The sequence below is a fragment of the Macrobrachium rosenbergii genome, chromosome 14 (assembly GCF_040412425.1).
Source record: "Macrobrachium rosenbergii isolate ZJJX-2024 chromosome 14, ASM4041242v1, whole genome shotgun sequence".
NCBI lineage: Eukaryota > Metazoa > Arthropoda > Malacostraca > Decapoda > Palaemonidae > Macrobrachium > Macrobrachium rosenbergii.
The window spans coordinates 22,535,500-22,552,832 of NC_089754.1; the positions used below are offsets into that span (position 1 = coordinate 22,535,500).

The 17,333-nt window shown below is 39.6% G+C and overlaps 1 protein-coding gene across 1 annotated transcript in view; it reads left to right on the forward strand.

The window, feature by feature from the left end:
* CycK (cyclin K) overlaps positions 1 to 17,333 on the forward strand; it is a 42,909-nt gene that overhangs the window by 7,215 nt on the left and 18,361 nt on the right. Inside the window, exons 2-5 of the mRNA XM_067116059.1 lie at positions 3,320 to 3,535; positions 7,572 to 7,709; positions 8,503 to 8,602; positions 12,329 to 12,386. Coding sequence (XP_066972160.1) covers positions 3,320 to 3,535; positions 7,572 to 7,709; positions 8,503 to 8,602; positions 12,329 to 12,386 — 512 coding nt within the window. The remainder of the gene's footprint in view (positions 1 to 3,319; positions 3,536 to 7,571; positions 7,710 to 8,502; positions 8,603 to 12,328; positions 12,387 to 17,333) is intronic.

Genomic DNA, 17,333 nt, shown 5'->3' on the forward strand with positions numbered 1-17,333 from the left:
GCCAGGGAAGCCAGTATCATGGAAGACACCTTCCGCAACCAGTTAGAGGCGTTATCACACACTATGTGGATGCTATCCGGTCTGATGGGGTTCCTCAAACAGGATGGTTATACTCCGTCAGACCCGACTTTTCAACAACCTCATCACGTCAGTTTCCATTGGGCTTGCACACCAGGCGAATGTTTCTGCAGGATGTACTACATTTTCCTAACATTTTCCTGACATTTTCCTGTACATTTTCCTGACATTCACAAGAGGGCACTGCTGAGGGCTCCATTGGCGCTCAGCAGCAGTTTGTTTAGAGAGGAAGACATTTCGGTGATGGTCAACTTTGTGTTGTCTACTTCGGCATTGGAGTCGCAGCAGGCCATGATTAGGGTTGCAGCGCAGAGTGCCAGATCTCTGAAGGGGTCTAGAATGTCTTCTCCTTCGAAGCGCTCTCGCTCCAAGTCTGCAGGAAGTTCTCCTAAGAAAGTACACTTTTCATCCAAGCTTTCCAGCTCTGCCTCAGATCTGAAACCTTCCAATCGTAAGAGGAGACATTCCCTTTGCCTACACCTGTAGGAGGTTGCCTTGCCCCTTTCTGGGACATCTGGAAGGAGTGGGGCGCAGAGAGTTGGGTAGTGGAGGTCTTAAGGAAGGGTTACAAAGTCCCTTTTCACTCTCGTCCTCCACTATCCAACTCACCAGTGCATCTTCCCAGTTACTCCCTTCTTCCTTCAGGGGGTTAGCTTTGGTGGCAGAGATCCAAGCCCTTTTAGAGAAGGGAGCCTTAGGGCCCACTCCCCCTTTTCCGGGGTTTTACAGCCGGATCTTCATGGCCCCCAAAGCAGGAGGATCTTGGAGACCTATCATAGATCTCTCGGGTCTCAACAGGTTTGTAACCTCGACAAAGTTTCTTATGGAAACTTCCCAGTTGGTGCTGCAGTCGGTCCGGAGGGAAGATTGGATGATTTCAGTGGACCTCAAGGACGCTTATCTCCAGGTTCCAATTCCTCAGGAATCTCAGAAGTTCTGTTGTTTCTTGGGTCCAACTGGAACATTTCAGTTCAAAGTCCTCTACTTCGGTCTGACCACAGCACCTCAGTTATTCATGAGGGTGATGTCTCCTGTTTTGGACATCATGCATCGTCGGGGCTTCTGAATGAGAAGATACCGACGACTGGCTGGTTCAAGCTTCATCGCAAGGCGAGGCTCTGCAGGCAAGGGATTTTCATTTGAACCTTTGCCAGAAGTTAGGCATAAGAATCAATTTTGACAAGAGTTGTCTGTTTCCAACTCAAGTAAAGATGTACCTGGGAATGACGATTCAGACATGTCTTTTGAGGGCTCTCCCGACAGAGGAGCGGGTTCTAACGATTTTAAGCCAGCTGGAAACTTTCATGTCAAACAAAGTTCAACCTGTGAGCTTATGGAAAAGCCTGCTGGGCCGGATGGCCTCCCTATCCCTTCTTGTTCCAGGGTCTTGTCTCTAGATGTGTTCTCTGCAGGTGTGTCTCATGAATCGCTGGGTCTTTGGGGAAGAGAATGCATCAATAATCTGGGATGATTCTTGCCTGAAGGACCTTTGGTGGTGGTCAGAAGAACATCATCTGATCACCGGCGTAAGATTGGACTCCCCCCTTCCAGACATACATCTGTATACAGATGCCTCTGATCAGGGTTGGGGTGTAACCCTGGAGGAATCTCAGGATCGGGAGGAGTCCATAAATTACAGGGAATTAAGAACAGTTGAGGAGGCTCTAAGTAGCTTTGCAGAACAGGTAAGCAACAAGACTGTAGTGTTGTTCTGCGACAACATTGCAGCAGTATTATATCTCAAAAAGGAGGGGGGAACAAGATCACAGGTGTTGAACGATGTAGCACAGAGAGTTCTCTGTTGGTGTGAAGAACACAGTTTCGCTCATTCCCCTATTCATGTCGGGAAAGCTCAATGTCTTGGCGGATGCTCTGAGCTGGTCACAGGAATTTCTCGAAGGAGAATGGACATTAGTGCAAGACTAGGTGCAACTGCTGCTCAAGAGATGGCCAGCAACGGTAGACCTATTCGCCACCAGGATGAACCATCGCCTTCCAGTCTACTTCTTCCCAGTAGCTGATCCCATGTCCTGTGGGACAGACACAATGTTGCACTTATGGGACAACTTGCAAGTTTATGCATTCCCTCCCTTCAGGATGATACAGGAAGTCCTAGCAAAACTCAGGAGCTGCAAGAACACTCAAATGACCTTGGTTTGCCCATTATGGCCCCAGAGACCTTGGTTTCCGGACCTCTTGGACCTGTTGACGGAAGTTCCAGTATTCCTCCCAGAGAGGAATACTGCTTTGTTGATATCAATGAGGACAAGGTTATTGTCAAGACTAGTGGTAACTCACTTAAACTTCTTAGATGACTTTATGGTGAAAATAAATAACTCTACCATTCCATGAGTGATTATCATTGATGTGTTTGCTGTTAGTTGTGAGTATATGTTGCTTATCTTTGGGCTCCTCCTCCTTAATAACCCTTGGTCCTTTGTACTTGTAATCCAGACCAAATGATATAAAATCAATTAGTTAACCTGTATTCTAGGCCCTCCAATAGTTCTCCCATCAAAATAGCCACTGCATAAGTAAAACAAACAACATTTTGTGTTTTAAGTACATTAAGAGTTTCAAAACTTTTTCATGTTTTGTAAGCACAAGCTTCATATTTTACAGGGAGTGTCCTCCCATCCTCCCATTTTGAAAATGTGCATATCATGGGTCCTAGTTTGGGGGAATTTGAAAGTGCCAGGATAAGGAATGTAGTTGCAGTCGTTCCATTGTTTATGAGGATGTTTTTGATTCAGTTGGCATTTTTAAGTTTGTTGAAGAAACTAGTCTTCTTTTTACAAGATTTAATCCTTATTGCAATGATATTTGTGTGTCATTGTAAAGGCAGAATTTTATGCCTTTTGTGTCTGTAACACCTCACCTTAACAAACACTTAGGGAGTCTGGATTTCTGATACATAACAAGACCTGTTAAGTAGTGAAGACCCTATACTATAGCCTGTCCTGAACATTTTCTAGATGTCTTTCAGCAAACAGCAATTCCACAGTTACTATTCTAAACATCCTGTACAGTACACGTACCATTCAATTGAAGAAGTTTATTTACAGTATGAGTGTATCACATCTAAAATGGCAGCATAGCAAAAAATAATATTAATAGTGAAGTCTGTTAAGTTGAGGTGTTTGTTAATGATATGGTACCTTGCTGTATGAATTCTACATAAGTATTTTATATTTTTAAGAAATAGAATTTTCCACTAAGTAAAGGTTAATTTTTTTTTCAGTCTGGTTGGTATTATGAAAGAAGAGAGCTCAAGCAAACACCGAGCATCCTTGCTGGGCTGAAGTTTGAGAAAGAAGTTGAACAAAGACGAGAAGGTGCCAGATTTATTATAAATGTTGGTAATAAAATGGGACTCCGATATGAGACAATGGCAACAGGAGTAGTTTTCTTTCATCGTTTCTACATGGTGCACACATTCCAGGAATTCCCCAGACATGTAAGGTTATCATTTATTTCAAATTTTGAACTGCATCATACCATTTACTGGTTACCAGATCGTGTTGTACACAAATACTCACAATTTCTTAATGCACTTTCGTGGCCTTTGAGAATGAGTAGTTCCTGGTTATAAAGGGAGTAGCTGCCATATGATTCTCAGGAGAGAGCTTATATGAATTGTGTGAGATGATTTGAATGTATGAAGAAAAAGGCAGTAGATGTAGGAGTAACGTGAAGAAAAAGGCAGTGGATGTAAGAGTAGCATGAAGAAAAAGGCAGTAGATGTAGGAGTACAGGAGGAGCTAGGAAATCATGAAAAAAGGGTACAGATAGAGTCTTGTGCCAGTTTAGGATTCAGCAGAAAGTGCACAGGACAGAAAAGAGTGGATAGAACCCATTTTACATTTAACTCTGAAAGGGGAAAGCTTATCTAAAAGCAACGCATTATTGACCTGATGATGCAAGCTGTTGTTTTACTTACGGGGTTTCCAGGTCAGTAACTGGCAGATGCAGATGGTTAACCCTTAAACGCCGAGCCTCTATTTACAAAAACGTCTCCCGTATGCCAGCGGCGTTTGGTGAGTTAGCGCTGAAGCGGAAAAAAAGTTTTTTCAAAAAATCACAGCACGCTTAGTTTTTAAGATTAAGAGTTCATTTTTGGCTCATGTTTTTGTCATTGCCTAAAGTTTAGTATGCAACCATCAGAAATGGGAAAAAATATCATTATCCTATATAAATATTGAAATACTGTATATGACAGCGCAAAAAAAATTGTTCATATATAATTTTATACAAATCGCGCTGTGAGCAAAACGGTTAAAGCTAACGGGTTATTTTGTTTTTCTTTGTATTGTACACTAAATTGCGATGATTTTGGTATATAACAAATTGTAAAACGATCAAAGCAACACAGAGAAAATATTATCACAAAATGATGCATGAATTAAGAACGCGCTGGACGTAAAAAAATGTTTTTTCAAAAATTCACCATAAATCGAAATATTGTGCTAGAGACTTCCCGTTTGTTGAAAAATGAAGCTAATTGATTGAATATTACTAGACTGTAAGTGTTTTAGCTTCCAATTGCAGTTTTTGACCATTTCGGTCGAGTTAAGTTGACCGAAAGTCGAATTTTTTCTATTTATCGTGATTTATATGAAAATATTTCAAAACTGATAAAAGCTACAACCATGAGTTATTTTCTGTTGTATTGTACATGAAATTGCGCACATTTTCATATATAAAACTTTATGTAACGACTAATATAAAACTGCAAATATTACGACAACGTGACGAAAGAATTTCTGAGATGTCCGCCGAGTTACCGCGCAAGAGCGTAAGGGAAAATGTTTTTAAAAATTCACCATAAATCGAAATATTGTGCTAGAGACTTCCAATTTATTGCAAAATGAAGGTAAACGATTGAATATTACTAGAATGTAAGAGTTTTAGCTTACAATTGCATTTTTTTACCATTTTGGTCGAGTTAAAGTTGACCGAAGGTTGAAATTTTGGCAGTTATCTTGATTTATGTGAAAATATTTCAAAACTGATAAAGGCTACAACCATGAGCTATTTTCTGTTGTATTCTACATGAAATTGCACACATTTTCATATACAGTATAAAAGTTTATGTAATGACTAATGTAAAACGATGCAAACATTACGACAACGTAATTGAAAGAATTTCTGAGATGTTCGCCGAGTTACGCGGCGCAGACGTAAGGAAATTTGTTTTTTTTTTTTTCAGAAATTCACCATAAATCGAAATATTTGTGCTAGAGACTTCCAGTTTGTTGCAAAATGAAGGTAGATGATTGAATAGTACTAGAATGTAAGAGTTTTAGCTTATAATTGCGTTTTTTGACCGTTTGGTCGAAGTTAAAGTTGACCGAAGGTTGAAATTTTGGCAGTTATCGTGATTTATATGAAAATATTTCAAAACTGATAAAAGCTACAACCATGAGTTATTTTCTGTTGTATTCCACATGAAATTGCGCACATTTCCATATATAAAACTTTATGTAACAACTAATATAAAATGGCGCAAACATTACGACAACGTGATTTAAAGAATTTCTGGCGCAAACGTAAGGAAAAAAGTTTTTTAAAAAAATTCACCATAAATCAAAATATTGTGCTAGAGACTTCCAATTGGTTGCAAAATGAAGGTAAATGATTGAATATTACTAGAATGTAAGAGTTTTAGCTACAATTGCGTTTTTTACCATTTCGGTCGAGTCAAAGTTGACCGAAGGTTGAAATTTTGGTAGTTATTGTGGTTTATATGAAAATATTTCCTAACTGATAAAAGCTACAACCGTGGGTTGTATTTTGCTGTATTTCACATGAAATTGTGCACATTTTCATATATAAAACTTTATGTAACGGGTAATATAAAACAGTGCAAAAATTACGACAAAATGACGAAAGAATTTCTGAAATTTTCGCCGAGTTAATACGGGCGTAAGAAAAAGTTTTTTTAAAAATTCACCATAAATCGAAATATTGTGCTAGAGACTTCCAATTTGTTGCAAAATGAAGGTACATGATTGAATATTACTAGAATGTAAGAGTTTTAGCTTACAATTGCGTTTTTTCGACCATTTCGTCGAAGTCAAAGTTGACCGAAGGTTGAAATTTTTTGTAGTCGACGTGACGGTACGTCCACTTGACACCCAACATACAATTTTAGTCGACGTATGATACGTCCAGTAGGCGTTTAAGGGTTAATGTTTTTCATAGTTTAAAGCTAAAGGGGCATCTTTGTTACTGTGGTATTAACATTTCTTACCAGCTGAGTTATAAATCCAAAGATACGCCTCAAAAATTATTTTTGTTCCCTTTTAGGTTTGTAATATTTTGAAATGTGAAGAACATAAAAACCCTGAACTAATGTGAGAGGAAACATATTGTCAATATCATCATTTTTATGTCCTGGGTTTTTCTTCTGCAGGATTAGGTATAAAACATATTCTTTATTCTCCTCAGTCATATGTGCAGTACTTTTTACTTGAAATCTTATCTGGTCCAGGTCATCATCCTTGTCCTTTCTCTATGATTTTGTTTTCATCTCATCACATGCCCAAACCGTCTAGATCTTTGAGATCTAGGCTAATTTTCTAAACTCCGGACTCAAGGAAGTAATTAGACCTCTCCTTCGCATCCTTGGTCACCTCTGTCAAGCGCGCACCATGGTTGTGTTATCCTTTTATATGCCCTGGTCTCTGCTTCTGTATGTTGTTTTGTAGTAGGCTAATACTGTGCTGATCTCTGGGTCAGATCGTTATTTCACCTTGTGTCACTCCTACAAGCAGCTGCTCCCCCCCCCACAATCTGTTACTTGAAGTATTATGCTCCCAAGGATATTGAGACCTGCCCCTTGCGGGGGGTCTTGTTAGTTTTTGGACAGACAGGCAACTTCCCCTTAGAATGGCTTTGAGTGGAAGGAATTGCTCTCTCTTCTGGTGAAGCAGGAGCCATGGAGTTTGTCTCCATGGATGAATTGGTGGTTCGTTCTTTTTGTACACCTTAACTATTAAAAAAAAAAAAATTGGAATTTTTTTATACTGTACAGTATTAAATCTAGAGTTCAGTTCACCTAAAAGGAAGGACTTATAAATTCTCCTTGGCTTGGCAGGATGCCAGCATAGCTACTTTAGTGCTTTGGAGCCATATAAATGAAAGGGTATGCACAGTACATGCATGGCATTACCACATTCTTTGGTATACTTCACACATAAATTATTACATTATACTGACAGCTTGAATGGGACAAAATGTTAGGGGAACAGTGGACAAAACAAGGATCCTTTGTGGTGCTACAGGCAGGGGCCGTATGCAAAATTTAAAGTAAAGGGTGTACGTCTTGTTGTTGGATTTGTTTTATATTTTTTAGGTGTGATATTTTAGAATTTTATAAATCTGAAACCACTTGAACTTATTTCATAAAATCCATTGTGGTAGGTTGGGACAAGTTGATGTTTTTGTAGTACAGTATCTAAATCATAAAACGAAGTTTTTTTCTGTTGTAGGTCACAGCATGTTGTTGCCTTTTTCTTGCTGGAAAAGTTGAAGAGACCCCAAAGAAGTGCCGTGACATCATGAAAATGGCAAAGGCTAACATGGATGAAGTAACTTGGGCTGAGTTTGGCAGTGATCCAAGGGAGGAAGTGAGTTGAATTGACTAATATTTATTTGAATTTTTTTATTCATGGAGCAAATGTGGATCCTTATGAAAGGATAGTGATTACAACCAAATTAACACAGAAGTTGCTGCATTGTTGATGCACTCTTGCTCTATGCAGACAACTTATGCTGCTCTTGATGCTTCTTATGCCTAAATAAAAATGGCACATTAGCATCACTTCGAACCCTGTACACATTCACACTCGACTCATACTATACTCTTTAACATACATGCTGTCTCTCTTCTTGGATGCTGAGGCCTTTTCTTTCCAATACATCCTAAATGTCATCCATCCACTTCTTTGTAGGCCGTCCTTCACTCCTTCCTCACATTATTTCCAAATTGTATACTGTACTGTACTCGTCAACCTATCAGTATCCATTCTTTCTACATAACCAAATGACTCTCAAAGCACTCTGATCTATCCTTCCTATGATAACTCATTTACAACTTTCTCATATCTCCACATTCTTCACTTTTTCATTTCTTATATCACAAATACTACACAAATGATTAGTCTCTGCAGCTTCCACCTTCTTTTCGGTATTTATTGTACATATATTTGGGAGCAGATTGGAGATAGATTATGTTCTGTAATAATGATTGAGAAAATGGTCCTAAAGTGGGCAGTTTGGTATGGTATTCTGATGATTTTCACAATTCTGTTGTAATGCTGTTAAGTAGTTTATTTGAGCCAAACACTCCATTACTAATTCTCCTCTCTTTTGGCTTACAGAATTTGTTTCATTTTCATACTGTTTTATTTTATTTTTAAGGTCATGACCTTGGAAAGAATATTGCTGCAAACAATCAAGTTTGATTTCATAGTTGAACACCCGTATTCATACCTTCTCAAGTATGCTAAAGGTCTAAAAGGTGAGATCCATGATTTTTTTTTTATTTCTGTGCATTTATGAAAATAGTTTTGCTACTTTCACATACTCTATTTGACTTTGGGAAAAAGTGGTTTGACACTCAAGTTGTTTATCTGGTGGTAAATTGATTGTTTGTTCTGTCAAGAAAGTAGTTTTTCCATTATCTTAGAACTAGGCTGTAATTACAACATTTATCATTTCAATCAGACATTTTGTTTGTTATGAAATATTGGCATTTTCTTATTTATGATACATGAGTAAAGGGTTAGGGGCCTCTTAGTGGGAAGAAATTTCCCATAAATGAAAAACCCACTTTTCACTTGTACTATATAGGTTTCTGGAAAAAAAATTGCATTTTCACTGCTCTGTGATGTTGATGTCACCAAATGGCTGAGGATTGCAGATTTTAGTCCCATACCCTGTACTGATGTAAAGAAAAGTATAAACCTTGTACTGTATTGGCATACTATTGAATATATTTATGGTTCCTTATTAGTTTTTTTTAAATATATTACTGGTTTTTTAGTTATTGCCAGTAGGGGATGCGTACCAGACCCCCCCCCCAGGAATAGTTAAAATCTGTGAATAGTTAACACCCCACCTCTAAAAACACTTATAACTATCTATCTTGAAAGTTCAGATAACAAATTTATGCCTGAAGTATCATCCTACATCAAATATACCCTAAATTATTATCTTATTATAGTATTAATCTTTTAAATTATATTATTAATAATATAATTTCAAAATTACCTTAAACATTACTACCTTTAAAAATAAATACGTACGTACTTCTAACCCTTCCAGCCAACAGAAAGGTAGAGTTATCACTAATTTATATTCAGCCTTCACAAGCGAGAGAGAGAGAGAGAGAGAGAGAGAGAGAAGAGAGAGTCTTCCAAAGAGATTTTTTATCTCTATTTTTAATCTCTCAGTGGTTAGCAAACGCTGACCACCCAAGGTTAAACCATTTCTTTTAATTACGACTGACAATAAAATTTATATGCTTGTGTTTTGTCTTCCAAAGATGACCTGAATTTTACATTTTTTAAAACACTATGAGCTATCTTTTAGTGATCTATTTATCTCACACTCTACCAAATTTTGAAATTAGACATACATTACATGAAATGAAAATGCAAAAGAGAGAGATATTTGTCAGTAACATATGCAAAAGAGGCTAGAACACTGCCAATATCACGAATTATCCTTACTAGAGTGGTTGGCAAATGGCAGAATAACTGACCACCCAACCCTTGCTGTCAGGTTACTTGACATATTTGGCAGGTTCACCCTCCCCCATGATCTCTGAAACTCATGAAAAAGATTGGGGGTGAAATTTGTTTGTTCAAATTTTTTATCGACTTACTATAGAATGCATTAATGTTGTAATTACAGTGTATTATTATTATTATTATTATTATTGTTATTATTATTATTATTATTATTCTTATTATTATTATTATCATATCTTATTAATATTTGAAAATTAGTGCATATTATTAGGTAAATAATTTTTTTATATGTAACTTACCAAGTAATTACATTGCTTATAGTTTCACTTGCTGGCAGCTTAAAGATTTTGAAATTCATGGTAGCACTAGTGTTGGTGTAGGTGACTAGTCCCTTCTTCCTTTGAACCCCAACCAAGACTTCTATGCAGATGCGTTGGATCTGGGTTGGGGAGCGCTTCTATGCACCCAAGAAGTGTCATGAACTTGGTCCCAGGAGCATATTCACTGGCACATCAACCTCAAGGAGCTGATGGCAGTTTGGCTAGGCCTTCAGCATTTTGCTTCAATAGTCCACAGTCAAGTAGTGACCGTACTCATGGACAATACCACAGCCCTGATGTATATAAAGAAGCAAGGGGGGACTCATGCATTCTCCCTTTGCGAAGCAGCGAGAATCCTCCTTTTATGGGCAAATCACAACCAGATCAAGTTGGTGACATGGTTCATCCAGGGCAAGCTCAATGTCTTTGCGGATGGGTTGAGCCGTCGAAGTCAGGTGCCCCCCATAGAGTGGACTCTTCATCCGCAGGTGTGCGAGGATCTGTAGAAGCTGTGGGGGAGACCTCTTATAGATCTGTTTGCAACTTCCAAGAATCATCGCCTACCAGTCTTTTGCTCTCCAGTAGTAGACCTTCTAGCATGGACGACGGACGCCATGCTACAAGGCATGTCGAACAAGGATCTCTACACTTTCATGCCATTCTGCATGATACGAGAAGTCCTCAACAAGTTCCGCAAGCACATGAACATACTGATGACTCTAGTGGCCCCGTTCTGGCCACGACAGAACTGGTTCCCGGATCTCCTCAAGCTGCTGACGGACTTACCTTGCGGACGCCATGCTACAAGACTGGTCAAACAAGGATCTCTGTGCCTCTCTGCCATTCTGCCATTATTATTATTATTATTTAATCTTATTAATCTAAATAATACTTGAAAATCAGTAAATCATTATTTTACCATAAAAAATGTTTTTAGTCATGAAAATAACATCAAAATATGCTAATTAGTGAATATTTCTCAATTAAAAAACCTCGAATGGGCGAGTTTTCCCACAGATAATTATTAGATAAGTTCCACAGAACATCCCACAAATCGTGAGCCCACGAATCCGTGGGGTTTACTGTAAAGCCAAATAAGTTTAATAATAGGAAAACTTATTAAATTCTTAAATGAGAGTCAAAAAGAATCTTGTCACACTAGAAATTTGATCCAAGAGATACAACAAATAAGTTACTGTGTACTGTGTCCCAAATTACACATCACATACAGAGGTATGATTTAAAATATCTCTCAGAATGATTTAATGCATATCCGTTTTATCTGCATGAGTAAAATAACTAAATTAATAATACAGTACTATTATTAATAAAAATAATGAAGCCCTTTGCTAGACAAACACCAACAGACAGGCAGACACCATTTACTTGAGGTGAACTTGAAAAAGAAGCTGAGTTTTCATAAATACTAATGTGAGTAGAAAAAAATTGGGGATCAGAGTTGGGCAAATTCTCTGTTAAGTGTGCGCTGTAAAATTTTTTTTTAGCAAATAAGACAGTTATGAAATTATACAAAATTTAATATAATTTTTGAATCTGTCTCTTAAAACTAAACTCACACATTCTTAAAAAGGAAGATATTCAAGCTTACTAGAAACTAAGAACTTGGATTTTTATTGCTCATCCAAAGGTAAAAATTCTCAGTTCTTTTTCCTAGGCATTCAAGTAAGCCTGAGAACTGTGATATGGTTAATAGGCAGCAAATAGTCTCTCTCTCTCTCTCTCTCTCTCTCTCTCTCTCTCTCTCTCTCTCTCTCTCTCTCTCTCTCTCTCTCTCTCTCTCTCTCTCTCTCAAGTATACAATCATCTTTTGTTTTTCCATTAATTGTTAGTTTTAGCATTTTTAACTTTACACTTCTTTTGTATTAGGGAATTTTATTTTATTTACATTCTCTCCTGTTTTGATAAGTTTACATTGTGTGTAATAGTTAATAATGCCTTTGATATGTAGATCATTGTTGATTGCTTTAAATTTTAGTTTAAGTTTGTGCTTTTATTTAGGTGAAGGAATAACTGTGACTCCAAGTGCAATATTTCATTGAATATTAATCTATCATGGAAATACCACTTTGAGTTTATTGTGACCTGCAGGAGTATTATTCATGTGTGCACATAAGAAACAAAGTCCATGATCTGTTCTTTTTTTTTTTGCAGGTGATAAAAAAAAGTTGCCTAATATGGTGCAGATGGCTTGGACTTTTGTTAATGATAGGTGAGTTGTAGCATTTTTTGGGGGGCACCTTCATTGTTTTATTTCCATTCTTGTTTAAAATCTCAATTTTCATATAACTTACCAAGTAATTATATAGCTGTAGTTTCTAATTATCGCAGCAGCTTAAATTTTGAAATTTTGAAATCCAAGGTAGCGCTTCAACTGTTTTCGTGTAGGTAACTAGCCCGCCCACTTTCGGGGAAGAATAGGTACAACTCGCTGAAGACCTCAATTCGTTTCTGCCGGTCAGCGACTGAACTTTGGTTGTTTGAGCAGCTTGATTTTGTAATTTCACTGGATGGTTGTATTCAGTTGCTGTTTTGGTGGAGTATTCCTTTTATTTGTATCCTTTGTGCTAACTTTAGTTAGTTTAGGCAATTTTGATTTAGATACTTTCCTGATTAAGACTTTCTTGGACGATGTCTGACTCTAGTTTTACTAGTACAGGCAGTCCCCAGTTATTGGCGGGCTCGGTTATCGGCAATCCGGCTTTGCAGCACTTGTCTAGTGATGAAAATCGGTGATTTTTGGTGCCAGTATGTGCTGATTTTCATTTATCGGTGCCGATAATCACGTATCGGCACCGATACATACCTAACAGAGGCGCTGATAACCCAGCGATATTCAGTTACCGGTGATTTTCACTTATCGTCACGTTGTCGGAACGGAACCCCTTTCGATAACCGGGGACTGCCTGTATCCGGTTTTGCAGCAATGGCTGTAACACCAGAATGACGAAAGGCTCGTATGACTCTCGCGCAATTTATAGTAATTTGCAGAGGACAGTTTTGCTCAATTGATCTGACTTGTGATGAGTGTAGAGACTGGGATCTGGGGAAATGGAAGACCTTAAAGGCACACCTAGATAAACTAGAAAGAGACAGAAAGAGGATGGTGGCTGCTAGAGCCAAAGCTAGAAGTACAGCTAGCCAGGTTTCTTCTCCTAAATTTGGTATTGCCAATTTATCTGGTTTACCTTCACCTGTGACTGTTCTTTCCCCCATTACCAGCCCCACTTCTGTTCCACCTACTCTGTTACCTAGCTCCCATGCTTCTGACTCCAATGCCATCACCAGCCTCGAAGCCAGAGGAGACCAGAAAGTTGGTCTTCTTGTGACTACCATGGCCCAATTAGAGGCTTTTGTGAAGGTCCTTATGGACAAGATGAGTGCAAGGGATGTCGGTGGAAGTGCAGTGTCAGTTGAGGAGGTGAATACTCGTCCCACCGATGCTCCTAGACAAAGGTCCCTGTCAGACTTCCCCAACCTGGGAGGAGGCTTACTGGAAGTCCAAGGGAGATTGGTGGGGTTTGCCCACAGGTAGTTGTCCCCTCAGCCGAGCCTGTTGTCCGTAAGTCCCAGGTGTCGGCGGACGGCCACTGGAAAGTTGTCCATAAGGAAGTGCATGCATTGTCCTCGAGCGATTCAGGTGGCCCAGGGAGCAGGAGCGTAGTCCTCAGCCTGCTTTTAGCTTCTGTTACAGCCCCAGATGTTTGTCTCCTGAGCCTTCGGTTGTGGAGCGCCAGCATTTGGTGCCAAAGCTATCTTCCACATCTCAGAAGCGTTTGTTTGACGTTTGTCCTGAAGTGGGAGCCACAGTAGTGTCTGAGGGCCCAGTAGTGTCTGAGCACCCAGTAGTTTCCGAACAGCCATTAGTATATGAGCACCCAGTAGTGTCCGATCGTCCATCTGTGTCCATGCGTTCTCCTGTCCATCTGGTGCCGGCTGCCAGGCATCCGGCGCCACACTGTACGCCAGACTCCACCTCTTCAGTTTGTCTCGCTGGTTTTGTCTGCCCCTTTGGTTCCTTACCCTTCATTGGAACCCATTCAACGCTGACTTGACAGTATTTTGGGACTTTTGCAGAAGCCTACTGCAGTAGCACAGGATCTGTCGGACTTGGCGCCTCTCCAATTTCTTCCAACGATGAAGCTGTCGAACAGGATCACACTGCCTTGGCTTATGCAGCTCTCCTCAAATATTTTTTGCTTAGTTACCCGACCTTCTTCACCCCAGCGGCCCCGACTTCTCCTGCATCAGCGTTTATGATGAGGAATCAGCCTGTGGAGTCCTCCGACTTCCCAAGATGGTCCTTTCTTCCTCATCAAGGAGAGCCTTGTCTGGGATTGGTAGTTGGTTATTGGAGAAGATGGAACTTGGCAAGGCTGTCTTCTCTCCCCTCCTTCTTGCCTGTCTAGGAGAAGGTATCTTTTGTATGCTATGGGAGAAACTCCTTCTTTGGGAGTCACTGCCTCCTCCCTGGGGACTTCTCCAGTATGATTGATTCTTCTTGAAGGTTGGCATTCACTTCCACTAAGATTATGTTTACGTCATCAGAACTCGACCACTTAGTATGTAACAGTTTTAAGGTCTTTGAAGTGGGCAGTTTTTGGACGGAACCGTAGGGGCCCTTGCTAAGAAAATAGAAGACTGTGACATTCTTGCAGGGGACTTGTATGCAGACTGGCTAGACGTTCTCTCGTGCAGACAAAGCCATCAGGGATGGCTCCCTGGAACTGGCAGCTTTTTTTTCTTTAGGAGTTCTTAAAAAGAGAGAACTGTGGGGCTCTTTTACCACCAAAACGGTTACTTCCTTGCAGAGGTATGCTCTCCTGTTTGCACCCCTGGATCAGTTTCATCTTTTTCCTTGGGCTATGGTGGAGCAAATTGCCACGGACCTTCAGAAAATATCTACAGAAGATCTTGTGGCACAATCAGCCAAGTGTTCCAAGGAGTCAGTCTTGCTTGGCTTTTGGATAGTCTCCCCTCTGCAACAGCAGCCCTTTCGAGGCAGTAGAGGAAGACTTCAGCTTCGCCCGCATACAAACCTACGATCAGTCAGACCAGTCAAAAAGTCCGCCGCTAGACCTTCCTTTCGCAAGTGAGGATCCTGTCCTCCATGTTCCAGTGGGAGCCAGGCTTCTCCATTTTTGGAGGAAATGAGAGGCCAGAAACGTAGAGCCTTGGGTTTTGAAAGTCCTCAGAGAGGGCTACTCCATCCCGTTCAAGGAGAAACCTTTAGTGTGATCGCCCATCACATTGACTGCCTACTTGGTAGGCTCAGAGAGGTTTTCAGAAGAGATCTCTTCCCTTCTCAGGAAGAGAGCTGTAGAGCTGGACGAGGATGTGAGCACAGAAGGTTTCTACAACCATCTGTTTGTTGTTCCCAAGTCATCAGGAGGTTGGAGACCTGTTTTCGACGTCAGCACCCTGAATTTCTTCGTTCAGACAACGACATTCAGAATGGAAATGAACCAGTCAGTCCTGTCATCCATTCACCAGGGCGATTGGATGGTAACCATTGATATGCAGGATGCATGTTTCTATGTCCCCGTACATCTGGACTCCAGGAAGTACCTGAGGTTTGTTTTCCAGGGCAGAGTCTTCCAGTTTTGGGCTCTGTGCTTTGGCCTCTCTATAGCTCATCAAGTTTTCTCCCATGTTATTGCCCCTGTGGCAAAGTGGCTCCGTCTCATGGGCTTCAACGTTTGTGTATATTTAGATGACTGGCTTAAATGCTCCCCTTCAAGAGACAATTGCATGGAGGACCTTCAGCATCCCTTCCATCCTCTTTTCTCTTCACCTTGACATAGGTTGTCAAGTCTTAGGGGAGCCTGGGTGTACCATGTACCTAGAATACCCACCAGTTTTTTAGTGGATGGGTGGTGGTTTTTATATTATGTGGCGTAGGTGACAGCATTGCTTATCTGGTTGTTTTACTGGGGCACTGGAACCCGGGGCAGGGGCAACTATTGATGCTTTGCTAGCCATCGGGAATTTCCTTTTGCTGCAAAGCTCCCACTAAAGTAGTAGGTGCTCCATAGCCATACTGCCATGCCACTACAGGTTAAGATGAGCACCAACCAGAGTCAGTATGTACATGCAGTAGCTCTCTTACCAAGTAAGGAAACAACAAACATTATATCAGTGCTAGCAGACTTTCTGTTCTCAGATTCATTACCATTACTAATGCTTGGGGTAGAATATGTCCGTGTATACCACCTCTTGTCAATGTGGGATTCAGCTATGTAATTACTGTACTTAGTAAGTTACTTTCGTAAAAATGGCATTTTTATGATAAAGTTTTATATATACAGTACTTACCAAGTAATTACAGAATCTGAGCCTTCCCTCCTCCCCTCACATGGACATAGGGCACAAACAAATTGAAGCTCTTTGCTGAGTTGTTCCTCTCTTTCCCCAAAAGTGGGCAGGGCTAGTCACCAACCCAAAACAAAAGTAGCGCTACTGCAAATTTCAGAATTTAAGCTGCCATGTGAATTGAAACTGTAGTATGTAATTGTTAAGTATATATAAAATTTTATTTTATCATAAAAATGTAATTTTTGGACGTATGTATGGAGTTGAATTGATTGGCAGTCTTACTTTCCCATTCTTGTGACCAGGCTGTCATCCTTTTCAAATTTGTACCTTCACCCAAGTTTTAAATTTTCTTCTTTCCATTGTAATCCAAAGCAATGCAGTTACAAAAGAGCTTGTTAAAAGTGCAATAATTGCATAATTGGTAGGTCAGTATAGATCATTAGTTTGAACTTGATATACTGTACTAATTCTTCCCTATTGCATTCTCTCGTATTGCTTCAAATAGTAAAAAGTATGTAATTAGATAAGTTGTGTGAAACGTCAGGTTGGGCTGCTTATCAAAAGTTAGTTTTTTTATCATAAAATTATGGATTTGAACTTTATTTTTTTTAGTGTTGATATAATCTTAATTTTTGATAGTCATTATTTTGATGTTCCAAGATTGTGATACCTGCTGTCCAAGTTTTCTTACTTTATAGCGTATCACTTTTTGGTTTGGTTTGGTAACAAATGTGGTATTTTTAAGTTATTGCATAGGCTGTTTTTTGTATTATTAATAGTTCTCATTGCTTACGGTATTACTTAATAAAAAGATAATAGAAAGCACATGGACAAGACAAAAATC